Source organism: Linepithema humile, chromosome 3 (assembly GCF_040581485.1).
Source record: "Linepithema humile isolate Giens D197 chromosome 3, Lhum_UNIL_v1.0, whole genome shotgun sequence".
In the NCBI taxonomy this organism is placed as follows: Eukaryota; Metazoa; Arthropoda; class Insecta; order Hymenoptera; family Formicidae; genus Linepithema; species Linepithema humile.
The window spans coordinates 28,185,762-28,205,603 of record NC_090130.1 but is presented as its reverse complement, the minus strand read 5'-3'; the positions used below and the strand labels follow the sequence as shown (position 1 = coordinate 28,205,603).

Here is a 19,842-nt window from a genome sequence, read left to right as displayed (position 1 = left end):
AAAACGTTTTCCTTTGCGCCTTGTCATTTTTAAAATGTGCTACTATTATCAGTATCGAAAAATGTCATAGTTGAACGGAGTTCAAATTATTGCGCATTCGCAGTAAAATGTCAGTGACGTATCTACTTAGAAACACGGACTAAGGAATAGAGCATTGAGTAAAAAGAAACAGGAGGGAGCATATACTAGCCAGGGGGTCGATTGTGTATCTTTGTCGACTTTCCTCGCCTCTCGTATTTTCATCTCACATGAAAAAATACGCGCGATTGGCTATAAGCGTAGTGAAAATGCGATATCCCTAGGCTCACGAGAGTGAAAATCACAGATGTGAGATGTGAGTGCGAGCAATGGTCGAATGTTTGTATATCATATTGTATTATCATATATAACCAAGTACAATCGGCTGTGTTCCAATATTATTTTTATCATTATAATTCATTATAATTTGAAAATAATGAACGTTACTGAGAAACAAAAAGACTTAATGATCCGTTTCATGCAACAACACCCCGATTTTGGAAGGATAATGTAGATACAAATAAGATATAAAATATAAATATGTCATATGAATTTATATCCATTGTGCGTTACGTTTGATATCTATATATACCAATTTTTTTTATTTCTCTAAAATATTTAATATTTATTTTGTTCATAATATTTTTTTATATTGTCTAATTCTAAATCAAAAATAAAATATAATTTATTTGTATCTATATACCTGTACAATTTGAGAAATGTATTATCCGAGATATCAAATGGATCCTGTGTATCCCTCAATCTTCTCCTTATTATATTTAAATTTCTTTGCTGCCTTTTATTCCTATCTCTCTCATTTTCTTCTATCATCAGCAACATAACCAAATCCATTTTTTATACGCTGGCTCCGTGAGACTGCACAATACGATGCAAATTCGACACAATTTGACTGAATTCGACATCTAAATACTTGTCGAATAATCTCACGTGAAATAATTCGCATTTTCACTATAGTGAAATTTACACAATCAAGTGAATGTTCACTTTTGTTATTTTCACTAGGTTTTGAAATACACAATCGACCCCCAGGACTAGGCAAATCCGCGGACGGATGTACGTCATGGCAGCCATCTTGAGCGACCACTTTTTGAAAGTGAGAGGAAATACTCGAGCATAGCGGCAAGCGGCATACCGTACGCCGTACGCATTAATATGCAGTGTATAGTCTTTTATGCAACAGTGTATGGAAATAAACGATCAAAATGGTATACTGTAGAGCTTGTGGCATGACAGCAGCAGCTCGAAATCATGGAATAACGTTTCATCGGTTAGTATTATCAACAATAATGAGATTTTTATTTTGGAGATTATAATCATATGTATAGTATTGTGAAATTGTAGATTCACAATAATTACTAAATAATTTTCACTCACAAACAGGTTTCCGAAAAATCCGGATCAAAGGGCTTGTTCGTTTTAGCTACACTGGGGCTGCTCTGGGTCTGCTCTACACAGGATAACACAGGACAGATAAATAGTTTGTCCTGTATTATCTTGTTTAGAGCAGACCCAGAGCTGCCCCAGTGCAGCTAAAACGAACAAGCCCAAAGAAATGCATAGATAAATTTTTGTAAGGACGAAGGATTTAATATAAATTTAGATTTTAGATTTTAACATTGCTCTTATGGAAATACTGCACGAGTGCAATCCCAATGAAAAACGCCATTAAAATTTGGTATTATTGTTGCATATTACAGTTATTTTCTTTTAATTGTACATTATTTCCTAATTAAACATAACAAGTCATTCAATATTGGCGCCCTTGAGCGGCCATCTTGAGCGACTACTTTGGGTGCGTTCCACTTAACGCCCGCAACGCTCCTAGAATTATTTTATCCTCGTTTAACTTTCGATGAAAAACAAGGATAAAATGATCCTAGGAGCGTTGCGGGCGTTAAGTGGAACGCACCCTTTATATAGTCACTTCCGTCCGCACTTTTACGACCAAACGCTCCCTCCTGTTTCTTTTTACTCAATGGTACAGCTTGTGCTCCGTCCCTCTATTCCATTGAATAAAAAGAAACAGGAGGGAGCGTTTGGTCGTAAAAGTGCGGACGGAAATGACTATATAAAGTGGTCGCGCAAGATGGCCGCTCAAGGGCGCCAATATTGAATGACTTGTTATGTTTAATTAAAAAATAATGTACAATTAAAAGAAAATAACTATAATATGCAACAATAATACCAAATTTTAATGGCGTTTTTCATTGGGATTGCACTCGTGCAGTATTTCCATAAGAGCAATGTTAAAATCTAAAATCTAAATTTATATTAAATCCTTCGTCCTTACAAAAATTTATCCATGCATTTCTTTGATCCGGATTTTTCGGAAACCTGTTTGTGAGTGAAAATTATTTAGTAATTATTGTGAATCTACAATTTCACAATACTATACATATGATTATAATCTCCAAAATAAAAATCTCATTATTGTTGATAATACTAACCGATGAAACGTTATTCCATGATTTCGAGCTGCTGCTGTCATGCCACAAGCTCTACAGTATACCATTTTGATCGTTTATTTCCATACACTGTTGCATAAAAGACTATACACTGCATATTAATGCGTACGGTGTACGGTATGCCGCTTGCCGCTATGCTCGAGCATTCCCTCTCACTTTCAAAAAGTGGTCGCTCAAGATGGCTGCCATGACGTACATCCGTCCGCGGATTCACCTAATCCTGGCCATGGTGGAAAGAAACAAGGTGAGTTATTCTCGTGGTTGCGCAGTAGTCTAAAGGTAGTGGGGAGCGGACAGCCAATCATAGGGGGCCCATTTCATGAAAATTCAGTATGGCTGATGGCTGATGACATGCTTTATTAACGTATATAAAGTGTATACAGTGTTCCTCTTAAAAAAATATATAGTGTTCGTGCAGAGAGTTTTCTTAAATTTGGAAAAGACCGATGTGACCGTCGTGTAAGTAATAAATAAATATATAATATGAAGATTTGTTTAAAGTTTGGTGTAATATGTAATATTATCTGACTTTATCTTTGTAGACAGTATGCCGACCTGTTGCATTAAAAATTGTAATAGTCGCAGTATTTATTTATTTACAATACTGTTTTGATTTTTTAATCAGCTGTGAACGTTTGAATTTTGCGCGCATAAAATGGGTCCCCTGTGATTGGTTGACAAGCAAGTCCCCCAACTCTTTGCCGCCATTATGCGCAATAACTCACCTTGTTTCTTTTCACCATGGTCCTGGCTAGTATATGCTCCCTCCTGTTTCTTTTTACTCAATGAGCTGTACCGGCGGAGCACGTTTGCGGTGGGGGGGGGCCGCCATATTCGTTTAGTAATCACCACACATAGAACTCACTATTTGCGTATGTGTGAGAAATGAAAGTCAGATCCTGCGCACAATAAACAAAATAGGAAATAGAAATAGGAATAATTATTAAATATTAGAAATAAGAAATTGGAATTATTTATTTTAAAAATAAAAAGAATAGGAAAAATTAATGCATGAATTAAGAAATAAGAATTGGAACTAATTAATATATTTTATTCTCTTGTTAGATGTAAAATAATTTCTCTTTTTAATATTAAATGATTATTGCTATTTCTAATATTTTGTCTACTGTATGCAGAGTCTCAGAGTAATAAAAGTTAAAGTATTTTATAAAATTTATAGTACAACAATAATAAAACCACCTAATCTCTTTACGCTTGTCACTCGTTATGTCTAGTGGCACCACTACATGAGTGTAACCATGTCACAGACACAGAATCTCTGTGTGAAAATCGCTACATCAATATGGCGGAAAGCAGTCCCCCCCGCACGCTTGAATTACCATCCCCTCTCGACTAAACTAGGACTTTAGACTCAGTCCCTCTATTCTTTAGTCCGTGCTTAGAAAGAAATAAGATGCCTTTAAGTTCTCCTTCTAATGCTGGATTCACACCGGGTTCGATTTCCGACGTACGATGTCCGATATCCAATAAGAAAAATTATTTTATATAAAGCAAACTCTCCTATTGGATATTGGACATTGTACGTCGGAAATCGGACCCATTATGAACCCAGCATAAGTTTAAATCTTCAAATTGCTTAGTTTTTTACAAATTACAAATTGCTCAGTTTTTTACAAGCCATGTGAACGCGAAATCAAGGTTAGGTTACTAATACCGCCATTTTTCTAGCCAACCAACATGCCGCTGCATGATTTCCCCCCTGCCGCTCAAACTTCAGTCCCTTCACCTATTAGGCTACTTAGGGTGAAATCAGATGATACGGAAAAGAGCTGCGGAACGGAGAGTGCGTCATTGAGACAGCCAATCACTTGCGGAATACAATCGTATGCAATAGCTGTGATTGGCTGTCTCAATGACACACTCTCCGTTCCGCAACTCTGTTCCGTATCATCTGATTTCACCCTTATCACTCCATCCACGTATTCATACATCCATGGTCTGATCTTTCAATGTGAAAGGAAAAAGATAAACTCTGAACAAGTGTAGCCAGATCAGCTATAAAGAACAAACTTAAGAACAAACCTCTCATATATACAGGGTGTCCTAAAAGTATGGAAACAGTCGAATATTTCGTCAGAAAAGTACTTTCGCTGAAAGCAGTAAATAGGATAGTTTTAGGGTGCAGTCTCATGAACTGATATTTTCAGCGTAATACGTATTGCGTAACGTAATATTCAGATCTCAGTGTTTACATGGACACAAAATTTACGTAGCAAATTCATTAATATTATAATTTCCCATTCAACAATATAATTGTTACGTACAAAGCATGTTATATTGCAGTTACATTGTTGAGTGGGAAATTATAACATTAACGTTATGTTACTGTTAGCTTTTGTTTACTGAGAATGTTCTTCAATAATTTCTTACACAGAAATAGCGAGCATAGCACGATTGTTAATTGTTCCAAATGTAGAAATAACACGCGTGACACGTAGTTTATATAATTTTTTTTTTTAACAAACAGGTTTGTTGTTTTTATTTAAAATTAATTGTATAACAATTTTATAAAATTTTTTAAAATCTAATTTAAACTCTGAAGAGTCTAATTTAGTCTTAGAGTCTTGAAGAGTTGGAGACATGATCGTCTGTGAATCAACTGTCAGTGCAAAAGATTAAAAGTTTTTTTTGTGTCAGACAAATAATTTCTGCACAACATTGCATACACTAATGCTATATTTTGGGAAATAAGGATTTTTGAAGCAATTATTTTATATACCAATATTTATTATTAATTTTTTTTATGACTAAATATATCCCATACAGCACAGAATATTGCAGCAACATTGCGGCGATATTGCAACATTCCAGCAACATTGCAAGAACATTGCAATATTGCCGCAATGTTGCTGCAATGTTTTGTGCTGTATGGGATAATTTATGTAAATATTTAAAATATAATAAAAGACACATTTTTTATTAACCTTTTTTTAAAAAAACTTTAAAAATAATTCAGAAAAATATTTTTTATATTCTCGTAGTCAAGGTAGTCTTTTCTCTTAAAGTCAAATTCAATTAAAGTATCATATGTAACAGCATACAAATGGGTACTATCAAATTGTATAGAATGTATATATTCCTTAAAAGGAAATTGATCAGAACGTATATTGTATAAATAGGAATCGGGGGGTTTCGGACTCATTTGATACATCTAAAAATTTTTAAGACAGTTAATAATATGTCACTAATAAAGTACAAGATACATAAAATCTGAAAGTAATACAAACTTGAATGGGAGCACTTTTTCTCTGATCCCATAAAATAATTTTACCGTTTCGTGTCCCCGTCATAATAGTGTATAGATAATCTGATGAGAAACATGTTAATATATCACTCCACTCTGGAATGGATGAAGTATCGCACATATGTACACATTTGGATGTTCTGAAATCACAGTAGTGAATATAACTAAATTGAATGGCCATTTAAGAGTCGTATTTATAGTCCATTCTTATATTTAAGATCGTCTTAAAAATTATCTTAAGATGCTACGAACCAAACAGAAAGCCATATTAGTGTCTTAAGACGACGACGACGATGACATAGGACGACCTTAAATATAAAAACGAACTATGAATACTGCCCTTAGTGTTAATAATAAATTTATTAATTCCAGTGAATTCCATACCCAGCATACATAGAACATAGCAGCAACATTGTGGCAATGTTGCAACATTGCAGCAATATTATTGCAATATTGTAACATTGCAATGTTACTGCAATATTCTGTGTTTGCTGGGTACATACTGGTATAAGCACCGCCGTTAAAGCCAGCCGAGCTTGTTTGTGAGACAAAAACTGATAGAGAAACAGTGAAGGCATCCTCTGCTATGGAGATTATTATTATTTTTCCATTTAGATAATGTGCGAGACAAAATAAACATCACTTCATAAATTTTTTCTCTCTCGGTTTGGAATCATTAGGCAAATTCCTACTTGGTGCTCATTCCAGTATGTATAGAGTTCACTGATTACCTCATATCTATCTTTTTAATATAACCCTCATTCAAAGTGAGAATAGTCTGAGGATCCTCCCATAGTAATCGGTCAAAAAAATCATCATATTGTTTCTCCATTATCTGATAACTAAAATGCCTTTCATTAGTTTGTAGCTCTGTGAAGTTAGACTACCAAAATTAACTTTTCTAATTTTCAACAATTGTAGCTAATTGTTGGTTGTGAATTTAATTGTTATTAACAAAATAAATATCAGTGTGAAGTTAGCTTAGCTAATAGAAATTTTTAATTTTTTTCAATTCTTACACGTCAAATCGATAAAAAATCAATTGTTGGTTTCAATTGTGTCTTTTAGAATGTTTGTTGGTGGATTATTTATTAATTATAACAAAATAATAATTTGTAATAACGCAGCTATTATTTCCAGAGTGACTAACTTCACGGTTGAGAGTCGCGCATGTGCAGTATGTGCGCAATTAAAAATTATTATTTTGTTATAATTAATAAATAATCTACCAACAATTATTCTAAAAGGCACAGTTGGGACCAACAATCGATTTTCTATCAATTCGGCGCATAAAAATTGAAAAAAAATTAAAAATTTCTATTAGGTAGGCTAACTTTACATTGAAATTTATTTGTTAATAACAAATTAGCAACCAACAAACATCAAAATTAAATCGACAGTAATCAACAAACGACCAACAATTAGCTACAATTGTTGAAAATTAGAAAAGTTAATTTTGGTAGACTAATTTCACACAACTCTAAAAATGCATCAAACAGCACAAAATGTTTCTAGTAATTTACCAGATCGCATGCGTATTGTTGCAACAAGTTGCATCACTGAACCATATATACAGGCTGCGTTCTGTAAAACGCATATGCGCGCATATATTAGAATGAACCCTTCCCATAAGAACCAATGTGTTTGTGACCAAAAAATAGCAATAGTAAACAAAGACGTCTGTCCATTACGTTATGATAGGATATTAAAAACAAAAGTAAACATAAAACAGACATCCTCGTCTAATGTAGCTCTCTCTTTTCCACAGTGGACTACCCCGCTCACTAAACTATAAGAGTGTATAAAAAAGGTCGAAACCCCAAAATATCTCGAAAAATATTAGTTTTATTAAAAACTGTTTCAGATGAAAGTTGTAAAATTTAAAAAAATTTATTTACTGATCTTATCAGTTTGACCTTGAATGGCGTCGCCAAGATCAGAGCAAGGTCACATTGAATTTTTAAAATGGAATTCCTTATTTTTGATTGCATATGCTTATAGTCCTCCTAGCCAACTTTTCAAAACAATATAATTTTATCCACTTTGGGTGACGATTTGAAGTTATCGAGGTTTTTATGGATGTCCAACCAACGAAGGTAAGATCAATGATCGATCCAGCCAATAAAGACACAATCGGCAGATATTTCGGCTAATAAAGGCAAGATCGACAGATGATCCAGACAATGGAGGCAAGATCACGGTGATTATGAAGACGTCAACGTAAAAACATTCTTTATCAGGATGTGATAATTGGTCTAGCAAACACATTCTGCTAATGTTTAACTTCGAAACGGCTGAAAGTGGATAACTCCAATAGTGACCGGAGGATGTCTGTCTCCGTTTACGTTTATTACCGTTATAAAAAACGTTTGCCTCTATAACAGTTAATAGTTGTCCGTGATTTTATTCGTAAAAAGTTTGATGAAGACAATAATATTATAATATTATTCATATAAATTTTTACAGATCTCTTATTTATGGTTAAAAATTGTCTTTAAAGAAATAGAATTTTTCGGAGAATGTTTTTAGTTCGGGCTTTACAATACAGATAATCGTCGCTAGCCAATCAAAAATTTGCGAAGAATACAAACACCCCCCGACAATATATCTCTCTCTTTTGGCCAGTGGAACCAGCCCCATTCCTTCAAGACCATTTCCAGTATGTTATATAGTTCAGTGGTACAAATATAGTCAATGTTTAATCGAACATCTGTAGAAAACAATTAATTAATTTATACCTTATATGTATTTTACCTTTTATCAATATCATAAATTAGAACCGAGCTATGACGCGATTGTCGATCAATGATATTAGCAGCAAATTTTGTTCCTATAGGGTCAAATAAAATTGAAGTCACAAGAGAGTGGTTCCTATAAAATAATTCGTTTCTTTCCACACAACCATCTGTTTCATATGTATTTTTCTGTATCTAAATAAAAACGGATTTTTTACATACTACAACATAGCATTATTGCAATTTTTTAAAATCTTACCTTTACTGAAACTTTTTCGGTTGCATCGAAAAATTGACAACTTAATATAATATGTTGCGATGTTGCATCTAATCGATAAATGTAATCATTATTTACAATGCTAGATATTTTTAATTGTGTAAGATAATTTGTATTTTTTTCCCGTGATCGAATTCTCCAGAATCTGAGACTACCATCTCTGCAAAAATTTTTGTTAAAAATAAAAAAAAGAAATAAACATAACAAAGTGTATAAATAAATACTCACCGATGACTACTTATAATTACGTCATTGCAATAAGTAATGTCTGCAATAATAGAGTTGCAATTTTCGACAACCTTCTTTTCTAAAGTACCGTTCTTTGTGCGGTTATAAGCCATAAGACTCTTACTACCGTGAAACACAACCGCATTTTTAGTCATTTGTAGGCCACTGTTACGAACAATAAACGTTAAAGGTATTTCACATACTTTACGTTCGACATATATTCCATTATTCCAGTTGCAATGCGTAATAAATTTAGAGATATACGAAGATAATAGTGGTTTACATCTGTAAAAAAAATAAAACGTATGTTTTTCAATGGGATTTTATGTAAAATCCAAGCAAACACAAAGTAACAGTAACATAACATTAATGGTATAATTTCTCACTCAATATAACTGCAATGTAACATGTTTGTACGTAACAGTTACGTTGTTGGGTGGGAAATTACTTTGTGTATGCTGGGATCGAGAATACATTATCTTCTGAAAATATGTAAATATTAAAATGTATTTTAAAAAGACATGGTTAAAAAATTAAATCAAGTTTTGCATAACTAAAGACACGACAATAAGTTCCGATTTGAGAGTAATATATAATGTTTTATCAACAAATATTGTATTATATTTGAAAAAAATATTTTTGTTATTCAAGAACACTTTTCTATTAATATTTTTAACTAGATAAATTTGGATTAATTTGGAAGTGATTAATAATGCCATTGCATCATCTCTGTTAATAAAAAATTTAAATATATATTAAAATAGCGAATAATTGCTAGCATATTGCTACAAATCCATTTAGAATTAGTCAAAAAAGTTACCTAATTCAGAATTAGGATATATTTAAAATTGCATAATATGTCTCTTATAGAAAAATATTATTGGCTGACCAGTATTATTTGATATGGATACTTGATTCTGAATAATGTATTACCCGATTTCGACAGTTCCACTCATTGAACTATACAGGGTGTCTCATTTAACTTGAGACAACTAAATATTTCGAAAAATAAGCATTGTACGAAAAAATGTCCCAAATAAACTTTTAATATTATCAAGGGAGACGTCTGCCTGTGTAAAAATTAACCCGCCCCCACCGCCCCTTGAGGGTGGAGCGGGTGGAAACTTTGAAATTTTAAATGGGAACCCCCATTTTTTATTGCAGATTCGGATTCCTTGGAAAAAAATACGTAAGTTTTGTCCGAGACATTTTTTCGAATCGTGATAGATGGCGCTGTAATCAGTGAAAATTAGTTTTTGCCATTTTCTCTCACCATCGGGGTGCTTTATTTCGGTGAGTCCCCTCGCCTATCACTATTCAATTACAATAAATGCTCGAAATGATGACCTTCCATTTCGATGCATTTATTAACTCGAGCTTGGAATGCTTGTACACAGTGTAGAAAGTATATCTAGCGTTATTTGTGCGCAAGCATATCTAATACGTTCCACCATGTTTTCTCGAGTATTTGGTACGTCTGTATACACTTTTTCTTTAAGGTAACATAAAATTATTTCAACTTTCAAAATTATTTCAAAATTATTTCAACTTTCTTCTCTAAAGATAAATAATCCATTATTTATTTGCTGAAATAATTATTTCGGCAGTTGTACTCATTGAACTATATACTTACTGGAACAAGCGCTCCTTTGTCTCGAGTTGACGCCAGCCTGTGCGACAAAGGCCATTGCTATAAGGTATCGTCTTCTCTGTCTCACTAACGTGCTACTATTCGTTCCGCCTACATTTTCTCAGCGTACAAGGTGATTCTAATATAAGTAACAAACATTTCAAGCGTCTCTGTTAAGCATTCGCAACTTTACTGCGTACTGCGTATGCAGGTGTATGTTTTTAGCTAAGAAGGCATCATCTGCTATGGAGATTATAATTATTTTTCCATTTAGATAAACATGCGATACAGAATAAACATAACCACTTGGCAACTTTCTCCTTCGACTCGAGGTTATTGAGCAAAATCTCAACTTGTACGCTTTCCAGTATGTTATATAGTTCAATAAACTAGACACATGGAGCCCACGATCACAGGCCATACAACTCACGCGGCGTAAACGAAAAATTATCAAAAAAATTGGTTCGAACGTGTTGAACAGAAAATTCTAAAATAAACTGAAATATAAATAAAGATTTAGCTTTATTTAACTTACCGTTCACAAAATTTTTTCGACATCTGATTCGTGACAAGCAAATGGTTAGCTTTTTCATTTAATATCATATATGATACACGACAAAATTGTCTGCATACCATACTAATCTGTGATAAAGTATATACATCACAGAATCTGAAAATTATTATCAGTAGCTCGTTCGGCAAATTGTACAATGGAGACATATTTTTGTCTTTCTAATTAAACGTTACGACGCTAGTGTAGAATAAGGATGGAGACTTCTAGGGAACTATTTGATTTTTTCCCGGTTGAAGTGTCCTTTTATTATAAGGTTTAGGAACTCCAGGAGCGATGAGTTCCTTCACCATGTCGACTATCCTTGACGAACACTTCCGGTTTCGAACTCGAGAGCGACTCCGAATTTGTCCGACTCCGAATTAATCGACTGCACTATATTAATGTATAAATGACTTTATTCAAAATGAACACTATAAGATTGCTGGCTCCAAATTACAATTCTTCGTTCCGATACCAACGCGACTAAACCTGCTCCGACAATACTAAAACGACTTGCCAATGGCTTTTAGAACGCGACTGGCTTCTTCGGCGACTACTACAAGAGTGTCTCGCCTGCTCTTCCGCGGAAGCGATTTTGCTCGCACGCCGGTTCTCGAATCTTCCAGCATAATCTTTCAGAGGGCGGATTTCCGCTATAGACATGCTGTATCCGGTCGATTAATCCTGCGCGATCATCGATTGCGCTGGCAGCGCCAAGCGTTTTCGGAGCTACCAGTAGGTAGCGCTCTCTCGCGTTCGATTCTAGTAGCTTTCTTTCACTAGAACAGCGCTCGGAATTAGTTGCACATTTCGGGCCGATTCCCGAGACGATGCCACCTGTTCCCCCTCTACCACCCGGCCGCTGGCGACCGAGCCGCCGATAGCTCTGGCTCAGGAACGTTTTATATTAGAAATAGGCTGGGTTGATTAGGCTAGAGATGCACCGGATATCGGATATGTATCCGGTTATCCTGTATTATTCGGTCTCTGCCGAATAATACTGGATAGCCGGATATTTTCTTTTATCTGGCCGGATACCGAAAGTCCAAATGCGACTAATGCGAGTATTACCGAAGAAATAGCTGATAGACAAGTTGAATTTCAAAGAAAACTTAGTGACAGATCTAAAAAAAAAAGGCAAATATATCAAACTGAACTTGAGAAATATTTAGTATTACCGCTAACAAAAAGGACAGACAATCCCATATCGTGGTGGAAAAAACATCATTCTGAATTTCCAAATTAAAAAAATCTTGTTTTGAAATATTTAAGTGCTCCACCTTCTTCAGTAAATTCAGAAAGACTATTTAGTTCCGCAGGGAACGTTTACACAGACCATCGAAATAAATTACATCCAGACAATGCAGAAATGCTAATTTTTATAATAAAAAATTTAAATAATTAATTTTTATTTTTAATAACTATTTAACAATCAAGAGAATTGACAATAAAATATTATTTTAAAGTAAATAATAATATTTTGTTTTCTTTATTTAATTGATAATTAATTCCATTTTTTAAATATTGGAATGTTTCTGCCGGATAATATCCGGTTTATCCGAAAAAATAGTGTCCAGTCGGGATTATCCGGTATCCGGTCGCGAGAGTATACGTTTATCCTATATTCGGCTATCCGGTAAAATCACTATCCGGTGCATCATTAGTTTAGGCATCTCTTTGGAAATCGTAACATTTTTTTCGCTACATAAATAATGTTTATTTTTATTAATACATAATATATATATATATATATATATATATATATATATATTTAAATATTAATATGATAATATGAAAATAAACATTATTTATGTAGCGAAGAAAATGTTACGATTTCCTGAGAAATGCCTCAACAACCCAGCTTATTTCTTATATAAAACGCTCCTGAGCCAGAGCTATCGGCGGCTCGGTCGCCAGCAGCCGAGCGGTAGTAGGGGAACAGGAGGCATCGTCTTGGGAATCGGCCCGAAATGTGCAACTAATTCCGAGCGCTGCACTAGAATATGGACACTACAGTTATAAACATAGAGGTAGTATGTATAAGGCACTATAAATGTGAGTATTTTCGTCTGCGCTATTTTATCTTATTCCCCCACTTTTTGCCCTTTCACCTTTTTGTCGCTGAACTGAGAAGTTTATGATGATTAGGTTATGTCTCCTAAGCTGCTCGAACTTTGTAGCTCCGTTTATCGTTCACATTCTAAAATCATCTGAATACTATTATAATATTGCTGCAGGATCTGTGAGGAGTGTTTGTTATTTAAGTTATTCCTAGATAAGGTGTTAAATGTATGTCATTTGAAAAAAAAATTAAAATTTATTATTTGCGAGTAAATTGTAGTGTTGTTTATCCATAAGTTATGTATTTGTTTTGATTCTCTGCGGAGATTACGTATCTATTGCTGTCGACTAACTTTATCCGCAGGAAATATAAATACTCGAACGCCTTTTTCTGGTCTATTGGTACAATTGACCGCAATGCAGCAAGGCATTTTGTATCTTTTTTTTATCCACAGTCTCATAATCAAAATACACGTAAACAGAAGGTTCGAGCAGCTTAGAAGCCATAACCTAATCACCATAAACTTTTTAGCTCAGCGGTAAACACTGAACTATATATATACTGGAAGAGGCACTGGACTGTCTGAAGCGTGCTGACAGAGAGAGAAGATTCCGGGGTAGCCTGTCTTTGTCATACAGTCAAATCCAAAAGTTTGTGCTAGTAGGTAAAGGAGAAAATTCACTTGTGTATACATTATGATTTTTAAATATAGGTAGTTTTCCATCAATGAGGCACAAATAGACACAGTGTCAGGCACAAAACAGTTGTGTAAAGCCGCTTGTTGGAACATTATAATTCTTAGTACAGCCATAGTTGGCGTTCTATAGTGAAGTTTTTCTTGAAATTTTACTCATATGTATATGTACATCTGCTTTAATTACACAGTAAGTATAATTTACAAAAATAAATTTTGAACTTCACAATTTTCATAAAATAATATAGTACATAAAATATAATGGTACTTAAAGCAAACAATTCTTATATTCGTATAATTGAACATTTCAATACAAATTTCTATTTTTCATTAAATTAAGCCTCTTTATATGATATAATATTTAATAGAATGAATGCCGGCGATCGGTGCGCGCGGCTCAGCTACGTTTCTTAAAGGAAAGAAAGAAAAGCATGACACCTAGGTGTTAGAGCGAACGAGACATCGATAGGGACACCGAGCTGCCCTAACTGTCTTGCTCGCACTTCCTTCATTAGACGGTCGCATGAGGAAGACAGCTATAGAGACACCACTAACTTGACATCACGGGTGCGTTCGGGGAGACGCTATTAGCGCTATTTAGCGCTATCGACTGTTCACGGAGCTAGCTGGTAGTGCTACCAAACGCAATTATGACGTCATTAATAGTAGTGTGATACGTCATAACTGCGCGCTATCAACGCTATTCCTTCCGAGGCAGTGTGTTGGTAGCGTTAGCGTTTGCGAGCTCCGTGAACAGCAATAGCATAGCGTGGTAGCGCGCTTCTGCTAATAAAAATGGAACAAGATCGTAAAAAAGCAATATTAACAGCAGTAGCACTTATAATGCAAGAATTAATAGATTCATCGTCTGAGAGTGATGATGGTGAAGAATGAAAAATTATAGAATAGAGTATAAATGTAAGAAAACATGTACCATGTCTCAGCATTAAAAATTAAAATATCGGCATTTATCACATTTTCCGTTGAATTATCAGATGAATGTTTGTAACAAAATTAGGTGTTATTATTTCCAACTAGTTTAATATTGGACAAAAGATTTATAATTGGACTGGATCTTTTGTCCAGCATTTAACGTGTTGAAAATAATAACACCTAATTTTATTACAAACATTCATCTAATAATTCTACGGAAAATGTGAGAAATGCCGATATTTTAATTTTTAATGTTGATACATGGTACATGTTTTCTTACATTCATACTCTATTCTATTATTTTTAAATCTTTACCATCATCACTGTTAGACGATGAATCTATTAATTCTTGTATTATAAGTGCTACTGCTGTTAATATTGCTTTTTTACGATCTTGTTCCATTTTTATTAGCAGACGCACGCTACCACGCTATGCTATTGCTGTTCACGGAGCTCGCATTTATTAGCGCTATCTTGGCTCCGTGAACGGAGCTAGTAGCGTTAGCGTTGATAGCGCGGTAGCGAGCTGCCCGAACGCACCCCACGTTTTGTAATACTTTCTCTCTCGATCGTCCGATTTGCGTTAAGGATGCAAGATGAAAATATCCTCCACTACTATTCCCCTTGCTGCTTGCTGTGCTCTTCGCTTCAAGCAACACGTCAAATACGCGTTTGTGTGAATGCGTATGACGCCTTCGGTTGTTTCACACACGTATACCGTTGCCGACGAGGGACAACATACGTGTACCCATTGAACTATATACTTACTAGAACGAGCGCTTTTTTGTTTCGAGTGAACACCAGCCTGTGCGATAAAGGCCATTGCCATAAAGAGAGGTATCGCTTTCTCTGTCTCACTAACGTGCTACTATCCGTTCTGCCTACATTTTCTCAGCGTACAAGATGATAATGAAATAAGTAACAAACATCTCAAGCGTCTCTTTTAAGCATTCACAACTTTACTGCGTACTGCGTATGCAGGTGTATGTTTTTAACTAAGAAGGCATCATCTGCTATGGAAATTATTATTATTTTTCCATTTAGATAAACGTACGACACAGAAGAAGGGTGTACTTTCGAATGTCCCTTACTCCCGATCGACCTGAAATTTCACACATAAATACTATTTGACGTGAGGAATAAAGTGCGTGTGGTCCCAACTTCGGTTTTTAGATACCTTTTTTCCGTTTCCACGCATACACTTTACAATGGGCGCGTTCAGCAGAACAAATCGCTTGGTAGCAATCGAACATGATTGGCTCTTACTTTTAGAACCAACAAATCAACGTTAAGTGTTGACTAGACGACAATTCAGCAGTTGTTCTGCTGAACGCAGCCAATGCGAAGCGAGGTTCAACATGGATTTACAACTTTCTATGCAAAGCGAGATTAAATCCAAACCCTATGTGTATAGTTTTTTTATGGTGGAGCCAAAATTTTATATTTTATTTTTTTTTCAAAAATATTAGTTCTATGCAAAAAAATGCATAGGACACAAATGATGTATTTTTTCAAGAGCGACAACTTTTATTTAAACATTTTCTTGTTAAATTAAATTTATCAAAATAATGTTTAAAAAACAATTTAGAAAAAAATTTTTTTTCTTATTTTTTCAAAAGCCGAAGTTGGAACCACGCGCACTTTATTTCTTACATCAAATAGTATTTATGTGTAAAATTTCAGGTCGATCGGGAGTAGGGGACGTTCGGAAGTATATCCCAGAATAAAAATAACCACTTGGCAACTCTCTCTTTCGACTCGAGGTCATTGAGCAAAATCTCTCCTGTTGCGCTTTCCAGTATGTTATATAGTTCAATAAACTCGACCCGTAGGATCCACGATCACAGGCCATACAACTCACGCGGCATAAACGGAAAATTATCAAAAAAATGGGTTCAAACGTGTTGAACAGAAAATTCTAGAATAAATTAAAATATAAATAAAGATTTAGCTTTATTTAACTTATCGTTCACAAAATTTTTCCGACATCTGATTCGTGACAAGCAAATGGTTAGCTTTTTCATTTAATATCATATATGATACACGACAAAATTGTTTGCATACCATACTAATCTGTGATTAAGTATATACATCACAAAATTTAAAAATTACTATCAGTCGCTCGTTCGGCAAATTGTACAAAAAAAACAATTTGTCTTTCTAATTAAACGTTACTACACCACAATAGGAACACTACAGTTATAACCATAGAGGTGGTAAGAATAGACTGCTCGTTCCCTATCTCTACGCCTAATCGGAATGCGTATAAAGAACGCACAATTTTAATAGAATCATTGGGCTTGTTTGTTTTAGCTGCACTGGGGCAGCTCTGAGTCTGCTCTAAACAAGATAATACAGGACAAACTATTTATCTGTCCTGTATTATCCTGTGTAGAGCAGAACCAGAGCAGCCCCAGTGTAGCTAAAACGAACAAGCCCATTATCTCTTTTCAACTCGGCTAGGAGGAGTATTGGAAGATTCACACTGCGTCCGAGGTCCGACGTATGACGTCCAATATCCAATAATAGAGCTTCTTTTTTAAAAATTTTAGCTAAAGATATTTTATCGTCTAAAAAACAAGCTCTATTATTGGATATCGGACGTAGGACATCAGACACTGGCTGCGTTCCGTAAAGAGCATATGCGCGCATGTATCTACAGTATACGTTACGTATACTGTAATTTGTTGAGTTTATTGAGCAAATTTTATTGTAATAAAAAAATGTCAACTGCAAATCAGTCTATGAAAGAAACAAATAATGTTGGTATGTATGTTGGTATAACTCTTTAATAAATTAATAATAATATAATTAATAATAATAATAAATGACATTTTGCTATTACAATAAAATTTGCTCAATAAATTCAATGAATTTAACTCAAGCAGTACAAGACAGTGTCGAGTTGTCATAAATCATAAAGGTTCTAGATGGTTATGTCTATCTCATTTTTCGGCCCTAGTAAAACTAATTCGAACTTGAATTATCGTAAACACCCACTAGCAGTCTAGTTCAGAACTAAACGCATTCCATCAAGTATCCAAGCACGGTGTTTGACCGTGTCACACAGGGTGCATTCGTTTATGCAGCGGTTAGCGCATCCACTGCGTTTATCATCTGCTAGTCACGTTATCTAATTTACCGAACGCACACCTGCGTGAATGGCTGCGTGAATGGATTTAAAAGCATTGGCGAAGTTGCATTACGTTGTGTCTATACAAAATTTTGCGAAAATAATGAAGACGGGATCAAAACATTCTTAAATTGAGAGTTCTCTGATCCTTTTTCTATATCAGCTGTAGACGAAATCATTACATGGTTAGGAACTATTGCAGCAGAACCTGTACCTGAGATAAATTTACAAAAACAAATCCCAAAACATTACAAAATTTGTTTATAGAAAATTCAGACAGTTTAGAATTTTATAATGTGTTTAGATTTTCAATCTACATTTAATACGTGTGCATTTTTAGGTTAATTTGATTGTAAATACGAATATCGTAAACTTTAAAAAATTTTTCCATTATATAATACTTATCTTGGATTACTTTTACTTTTGCGGGATCGATTTCGAGGAGTTGTTCTACCCCTTTTTGATTTTTTATTTTAATAAAATCTATTTTCACATTTTAATTAATCAATGTGGATGCAGATAATTAAGCTAGATTCGCAATGGGTGTATTCGTTTACGCAGTACTGCAAGCAGAGCATCCAGAGCAGGACCTCCGAAGTACCTGCGCAGATGAGATACATCCCTGCGTAAACGAACGACAAACTGCGCTGCAGTTATTTTCGCAGGCGGAGTAAACGAACGACATCTGCGGCAGTAACTGCATAAACGAATGCACCCACAGTGTCGATCTGTGTCTCCTAGATGGAAAGCTCCCTGCATAAAATGTACTTCACGCGCCGCCCAGTAAGTCCGTAGTATATGTAGTTCAGTGGTTAGGACCTATCCAGACAAACTTGCATAGTCGCATAAACATATGCATAAGGAAATTGATTGGTTCATAAGCAAATGCATAAGGAAATGGACCAATTTCTTTATGCATATGTTTATGCGACCATGCAAGTTGTCTGGATAGGCCCTTACAAAGCAATATTATAGAGCAATGTTATAGAACTCAATGGATACTCTGATGGAAATATTTTGCTGAAAGTACTATGAAATCAATGAAAAGTAAAATAAAAGTTTTTGAAAAATTACTGAATATATTTCAAAATAAATTATAATTTTCCGTATGAATATTTAATGTAATACTTTGAAATATAAAGGAAGTTAAAATATACTGCTGAAAAGTAATAAAAAAGTTTTTAAATAATTATCATTATGAAATTTACTGAATTGAACTGAAAACTGTTACTTTTTAAGGAAAAATTGCTGAAATATTTATGAAATTATTTAATGGAGTCAATTGAGAGAAATTTTCAAATACATTTCAACAAAATTTCGTCATATTTTTAGAAAAATATTTTCATCAGGGATCCATATGAATAATTCGTAGATAAATCTACATCCACGTAGTTCACGTAAATTACATGGATTCGACATGGATGTGACGTAACTGTTTTTGTCGGGATGTTACTGTTAGCTTTTGTTTACTGGGAATGTTTTTTATTAATTTCTTACACAGAAATGGCGAGCATAGTACGTCGATTGTAATTTGTTCCAAATGTAGAAATATAAAATAAGAATTGTAAAAATATATTATACATAATTTTTTTAAATAAACAAGTTTGTTGTTATTTGAAATTAATTTTATAAAAATTTTAGACGTTGTTTTGAACAACGTCTAAATAAATTTTAAACGTTGTTGAGTTGGAAACATGATCGTCTGTGAATTAATTGTCAGTGCAAAAAATTAAGTTTTTTTTGTTTCGGACAAATAGTTTCTGCATAACATTGCATACAGTAATGCTATATTTTGAGAAATAAGGATTTTTGAAGCAATTATATTAGA

At 34.3% G+C, this 19,842-nt stretch overlaps 1 protein-coding gene across 1 annotated transcript; it reads right to left on the bottom strand.

Annotated features, from left to right (window-relative positions):
* Window positions 1-5,233: 5,233 nt before the first annotated feature.
* LOC105676678 (F-box/WD repeat-containing protein 4-like) lies at window positions 5,234-11,781 on the bottom strand. Its single transcript, XM_067352133.1, has 7 exons — window positions 11,175-11,781; window positions 9,010-9,294; window positions 8,764-8,941; window positions 8,524-8,699; window positions 6,501-6,611; window positions 5,753-5,909; window positions 5,234-5,676 (listed from the first exon to the last, which is right to left on the bottom strand). The coding sequence occupies exons 1-7, from the start codon at window positions 11,357-11,359 to the stop codon at window positions 5,467-5,469; spliced, it is 1,302 nt and encodes a 433-aa protein (XP_067208234.1). The 5' UTR covers window positions 11,360-11,781; the 3' UTR covers window positions 5,234-5,466.
* Between the last annotated feature and the right edge of the window lie 8,061 nt (window positions 11,782-19,842).

Coding starts and splice junctions, on each gene's coding strand:
- LOC105676678 (XM_067352133.1), bottom strand. CDS start 11,359: ATGTCTCCATTGTACAATTTGCCGAACGAGCTACTGATAATAATTTTC. Junction 9,295..11,174: donor TCGAAAAAATTTTGTGAACG/GTAAGTTAAATA, acceptor TTTTTTTTACAG/ATGTAAACCACTATTATCTT. Junction 8,942..9,009: donor GTAATTATAAGTAGTCATCG/GTGAGTATTTAT, acceptor AAATTTTTGCAG/AGATGGTAGTCTCAGATTCT.